This window comes from Telmatherina bonti (genome assembly GCF_933228915.1).
Source record: "Telmatherina bonti genome assembly, chromosome: 13".
Taxonomy (NCBI): domain Eukaryota; kingdom Metazoa; phylum Chordata; class Actinopteri; order Atheriniformes; family Telmatherinidae; genus Telmatherina; species Telmatherina bonti.
The window spans coordinates 17960955-17967674 of NC_136611.1; the positions used below are offsets into that span (position 1 = coordinate 17960955).

The window sequence follows — 6720 nt, forward strand, 5'->3', positions numbered from 1 at the left end:
CGTTCAAACTTCTAATTTATTTTTTCGAAATGTATGCCGCAAGCTAAACCCTGACGTAATGATATAACCCCAGACAGTTTGCTAAGAATTTCCCCACCAGCCTCTGTCGTACCTAACGCTAGCAACCGTTAACGTGAGCTACGTACAGACAATGGTTACTGTATACGGTAGCCAGTGTTTCTTAATACGGGTCTTCAAGGCCCACTACCCTGCATGTTTTAGTTCTACCACCTCCAGTATACCTGATGCAGATTAACTGAACTGGTTGCTGATGAAAATGTGATTAAAAAGCCATTGAGTGGGCTTTGGACTTCTGACGTCTTCCGACATTATTCACTGAAATCTGTAACTAAGGTCAGCATTTGTCATGCTATTATACCTTTTCTTGGATAGTTTCTTAGCTTGATGAGAACACGAGAACCTGATTATAATCCTAACAAGCTAGGTGTTGTTTTCTTTGTCTTTTTATGTTATTTCTTTTTTTCAATGATTACATTCAGTGGAAGAATGAGCCGAGCTGCTAGCAGCAGACCTTCGGAGGTGCCGATGAGAGTGCAGGACAGTAACAGGATGAGCATGGTGTGCACAACACCCAAGAGGTTGGTTTAATGTAGCTTCACGTTATTGCATTTGAACCTAAAGTGTTTTGTGTTTTTTGTTTTGATTTGTTTTGTTTTTGAGAGTCCACGTTTGTGCTAGGCATATTTGTGATTTCAAAAGGGGAAAAAAAGCCTAACCACGCCCACATAATATAATATCTATATTTTCAACCGAGGTATTAAAATTAGAATATGGACTGCATTTAATTAATAATCTGATGTATGGTGTCAGACTTATTTCCAATGTGTGTAATGAACAGAAGTTACTATTTAAGGTTTATTATAAACAAAAGGTAAAATGTATAAATGATGAGTAAAACTACAAGATGTTGTGCCATTTTTATTTTTTTTTTCCCTTTTTTTCTTTTTGTTAATGTTAATCACCAAATAGTGTGGCAAAATGTATAATTGACTGATTTAGTTACAGGAAGCAGCCTTCTTTCGGGAAGCTCAGCGTACCAAAACCACCATCGGTGACCTCTGAAAGGCGAACAAGCTTCTTTGGTCCCAGGTATGTCAGCGAAGTGACTTAGCTTAGCAACAGTGTTAAGGATAACAGTGAAAGCATACAGTGTGTATTCATAAAATAGGCCTAATGCAGCTTGTGAGATGAGAAGCAGCAAGCAGAGATGATTTAAAGTTTCAATCTTGTGATGTTTGAAAACATGCCTCAAGTTTCTTCATATGACCTTGTATCACTGTTACATCGTCATAAAATGAGAAACGTAGATGTGCAGACTGAAGATCTGTCAAATTCATTATTAAATACACACTGATATTACTTTATCATTATTTGGATACAATACAAGGAATTAGAAGAAAGTAGATTGAGATAGTTTTTGCACTTAAAGTTCTCATTTAATAATTCATATGTAAATATAATGTCCGCAGGACTAGTGGGGCCAGCATGCCTCGCAACAGTCTCATGTCAGTGTTGGGAACAGAGAAGATTAAAGATTCCAGACCTCTTCATGATAAATCATTTGTTCAGCAATGCATCAGGCAGCTTCATGAGGTAAAGATGTGTTTTTATGTGTGTATATAAATATATATATTTCATTTATATGAAATGAATTCCTCCCTTGACCTTTTATTGGCACTGGCTCAAAAAGGTTGAAATTGTTTTCTTTTCTAGTTCTTGACAGAACAAGGTTATCCAGGCACTTTGTCAGCAAAAACTCTTCAGTCTCCCTCTACCAAGGAGTTTGTGAAGATGTTTGAGTTCATTTATCGCCACCTTGACCCAACTTTTGAGATGCCAAACTCTAAAGTTGAGGAGGAGGTTCCAGCTATCCTGAAAGCCTTGAGGTATCACTTTATTTTACAAATGGCAGGTTTTTTTTAATGTTACTTTTTTATGTAGTCATCACAGTCCTCTGTTGTAGAAATGTTGCTGACTATCTCTTCCTTTCTTGTTAAAGGTATCCATTTGTTCTCTCCAAGTGTTCGATGTACTCTGTTGGAGCTCCCCATACCTGGCCTCAGGCCCTCGGTGCTCTCATGTGGTTAATTGATAATGTTAAGGTGAGAAACTGGTATAAGTAACCTAATGCTAGGCGGTTCCTGCCTTGTTCTACTTGGTACTAGTTACCTGCCTTATCGAATGTAATTGCTGCTCAGTGTTTTTCACATTCATGGTGTCTGCATTTCAGATTATATGGAGTTTAAGCAAGCAAGAGCTGCTGTTCACAGACTTCTGTGAAGACGACAACATTGAGGAGGGAGCTGAATATAACAAGGTGCCATGTTAAAATGGTGTGCTATACACCTGCTGCTAAATTCAAACATAACACATTTTTTCCATATTTGCTCATCCATGCATGATTTTGTTTGCAACAAGGATGCTGAAGTCAACTTAAAATTCTTTGATTTTAAAATTCAGTATTCATGTTGTTTTTGTGCAGCTCTTCCTTGACTACACAGCTGAAACATACTCCAAGTTCATGCAGGGTGATGACACTTTTGAGGATGAGGATGAGGCATTCCTTACCAAACTAAGTATGTACAGCAACTCTGTGAAATGGTTTTATGTGTATTTAAACATATTATGTATTTGTTGTTGATTATGTGAAGGCTAAAAGGCAAATCTAAAGAAAAAAAAGACTATTTTAATTTTACAATACACATGTGTGCGTTTAAAAAAAAAACATCAGCAAGAAGTGTGTTTATGTGTCTTTACAGAGAAGCTTTACAATGTGGATGAAGCCCTGCTGGTCTCAATGGAGGAAAAGCACAGGATACTCAGTAAAGAGGTTGAACGTCTGGAGAAGGAAAATCAGACAGTAAGGTTTTTGTACTAACACATCTCACTAGTGCAAATAGAACCACCACACCTCACCCCAACCCCTGGTTGAAGAAGTAACTGTTTGTCTCGTCCTGTGCAGGACCGTTTAATGACCAAGCGGATGGAAAGGGTGAAACTACAGACAGATCTCAAGAAACTTCAGAGTTATCGAAGCAGCCAGGATTCTCATGAAGCCAGTCTTGAAAACAAAGCTTCAGAACTGAAAAATGAGCTAGAAAACAGCGGTAAATCTCCACCATATGTTGCTTGACTTGCCTTTGTCAGTGAAGACAACATTGCACAATTCACAGCCAAAAAGTAACCAAACTCATTTATGAAAAATGGTGTTGGTCAAGAATTTTTAATCCAATAACCTGCTTTACAACCACAAGGTATTTCTACAACAATAACTTTTGCTACCCAGCTGCCATCTTTCATTCATTGCAGCCACATTACATTTAAGGCTTGTATAGTCCTCAAGTCACTCAACCCTTGTGACATTTGTCTGTGTTAAGAATATTTTCTCTGCACACCGAAGGACTGCAATTGGTTCCATGTACATCCCGTCATTTTGTAATTCATTTAGTCAGTCATTTGGAATCTCTGAAGCATGAGAGGGATGAACTACAGCAACTCCTGCAGAACCAGAAGTTTACTCCAGCTGATGTGGAGAGGATCAACCGAGAAAAGAGGGAACTCCAGCAGACTATCTCCAGTCTCAGCAAGTCTCTCGAAGATGCTGAACAGCACAAGTGGAATGAAGAGATTGCTCTGGCAAAAATTAAAGAGAAGGTTCCGTATGAACAAAAGAAATTAAATCAGACATGAATCTTTATTATTTTCTAATCGGAGAAATATTTACATTGTATCTATTCATATATTGTTACATATTTGGCCTCTTAGTTTATTTCTTCTTTTGTTGTCCCCATTATTTCTAGACTGAGCTGAAGCTGACAGAATACCACAAGCTGGCACGGAAGCTGAAGCTCATCCCACAGTCTGCAGAAAACGCTTGTGGCCAGGATTTTGAGATCAGGCCGTTTGAATGTGGAACCAGCAGCATGCTTCAGCATAAAACACAGATCCAGGTAGTCCATTGTAACTTTGTTTATAATTTATATCAGATAATAATGTAAAATGTATGATGATCATTAAAAGTTAGTTTGTTGTGTTATGTTTCATTAAATTGCATTTTATTAGTGTTTTGAGGTTTGTGTGATGTGCTGTAGATGCTTCTGAGAAAGCTGATCAGTAATGTGGAGGAAGAGGACAGTCGGTTAGGAAACCTAAAACTTTGTCTGGAGGAGTCCTGTGAACAGGTAATGCAACTTTTGTTTTAATATATTTTATTTGTTTTAAAAAATGTTGCATTTCCGATGATTCAGCATCAACAAGACCCTTGGCAGATTTTGTAACAACTTTTTATTTGTTGCATTTGTCTTTTTTAGGTTAATTCCAACATAATAGACAAGTCCAATGATCTGAAGCAGCTCAGAGAGCAGATCCGTAAACTGGACGAGCAGCTGGATTGTGAAATGCAGGTATGTGGAATTTGAGACTCCACAGCTGGCATCGTAGTGCAGTAAAAAAAAAGAAATATTGCATTGCCCGTTTGCTGTTTCATATATTTGTATCTTTATAGGAGCTGGCTCGAGAGGAGCAGGAGTGGGCAGCAGAGATGGAGTCAATGGACAACCACTACAAACTTCTTGAGAAGAAAGTTAATTATGGCTATGACGAGTCAGTGCAGCAGCTAAAGGCAGCGCAACAACAGTAAGCTACACCTTTTGTTTATGTTACTCTTAAGAATTTCTTATACCAGCAGTTTTAGGTATTTCCACTTTAAACTATGACATGGTCTAGTCACATTTTGACAAATCAGGGTCTATATCTGAACATCATCAACACTTTCGTCAAATGATGTAATAAATGCAGGCTCTCATTATTTTTTTCACTTTCTTTTTATGCTGCCAGAACACAGAACAGTACAGAGGATCTACTAAGTATCTGTGCATCTATGTAGCTTGTTAAAGACTTGTGGTGTTGTCTTCTCAAGGTACCACCTGGTGCTGCAAGAGACAAATGAGAAGAGGCGAACTGTAGCCAACAACCTGGCATCTGTATTTACTACAGCTGCCAACCACCTGTCCATTACTGAGGTAACCGTCATGCAATAAGTACCTAAACACTGACCAATAAATATGCATCCAAAAGTTTAAAGAAGGTTAAATAGGATCTGTTCATGTTGCAGACTTGCAGTGTATGCAAGGAACATTCTGACATCATACAAAGAGTTGGAATATTTCTAAAAAAAAATATTTTTTTTTTGTGGGTGATGAAAGTGGGAGAAAGCTGTTGTTAGCTCATTGTTAACCATTATGTGCTCTGCTTTGTGCTGTGTTTCTTGTACAACAGAAGTGTCTGGAGGATCTGCACAGCAGAGTGCAGCGCATCTGTGCTAAGGATGTTGAGGAAGACGAGGCTGCTGTACAGAAGCTGCGGGAGACTTTGAAGAACTTCATGTCAGGGGCAAATATTTTATAAAAAAAAAAAAAAAAAAGACAGCACGATGAAGATCTGTAGGTCTGCAGCTGAACACGATTTAAAGGACAATGGAAGTGTTTATTTTCCTCTGTTTTGTGTGTATTTTTTTCACTTTATTTCTGCCCTAGGAGGAAAAACAGCCAAATTTCACCTTATTATATATGTTCTTTACAGGCTTTAGAAACATGTTTTATATAACTAGATTGCTGATGTTCCCGTTCACAATAATCTGTAAATACTCCATTTTAGAGTTTTTTTGTAAGTATGATTTGACTGTTTTTGTCTTTTTTTCTTGTTCAGTCATGCTACAGCATGCTAATACTAAAAAGCACAATAAAAAAAAAAAACTAATTAGGTTAAGTGACTGGTTAGAATGTTGTCTGGAAACCTTTTTGCACACAGCATCACTCCTCCCTCTGCACTCAGTCTGTTATGTTGCATAGAGACCACTAGGTGGCAGCAAACATCCACTGACAAGCAACATTTGGCATTGTCTGAGCTGACTGAGGCAGTTTAAAATATTTCTTTTTTTCCTACATTATTTTTCATTGCTTTATCTTCCCATTATAAGCTGGTTGAGTATTTAAAGGACAAACAGAGCAGTGTCAATAGTTAGCTCTTCGATTTTCTTTAAGCTTTTTTCTCACCTTTCTTCCTTTAGAGTCTTTTTCCAGACTCTTCATTGGTTAATGTTATACAGGCTGTTTTACATCAACCACAGATTGCGATGTTAATAGAACTATTTGTTTCCTTGAAAATGTGGGAATCGACCAACACTGATGTTAACACTTGTTTCAAGTTAACCAAAAGCAAACACTAATTCTTTTGAGTCAACTTTCCCATTCCACTACTGTCAGGCTAAACAGTTCTATAAACAGAGGAGAGATATATCACACATCTGTACTTGGCTCATCTGGGCAAATTTTATTCTGCGCGTGTGAATTTATTTTAGGTAGCAAAGAGTAAAAGAAAAAAATTAAGTAACCAGGATACACCAAGAATAGTTTATATTCATATTATTTTCATCCTATTTTAGTAAAATACATTAAAGCTTTGTAAATGCAAGATACCATGAAGGACGCACACAGGAAGTGACATATGCACTCAATCAAATCTGCGGTGCTAAACCCCACCCCCAACACACACACACACATTTTTGTTTCCAATAAATGAATCAAGTCTTGAACTTTTTTGTTCTCAGTATCCACAGCCTTCATAGCCACTGGCAACATACATCTGCAGTAGTTCAGACTTTGATTCTGGTTTAATTGGCCTCCAAACAAGTTCCTCAAA

General features: G+C 37.6%; 1 protein-coding gene across 1 annotated transcript; it reads left to right on the top strand.

The window, feature by feature from the left end:
• Nucleotides 1–507: 507 nt before the first annotated feature.
• On the top strand, nt 508–5427 carry ndc80 (NDC80 kinetochore complex component; the record flags this gene model as incomplete). Its single annotated transcript, XM_079252099.1, has 16 exons — nt 508–599; nt 1027–1110; nt 1491–1614; nt 1735–1907; nt 2021–2123; nt 2252–2338; nt 2504–2597; nt 2781–2881; nt 2984–3128; nt 3470–3675; nt 3822–3971; nt 4113–4202; nt 4332–4424; nt 4526–4656; nt 4940–5042; nt 5299–5427. The coding sequence occupies 16 exons, from the start codon at nt 508–510 to the stop codon at nt 5425–5427; spliced, it is 1905 nt and encodes a 634-aa protein (XP_079108225.1).
• Nucleotides 5428–6720: the final 1293 nt, after the last annotated feature.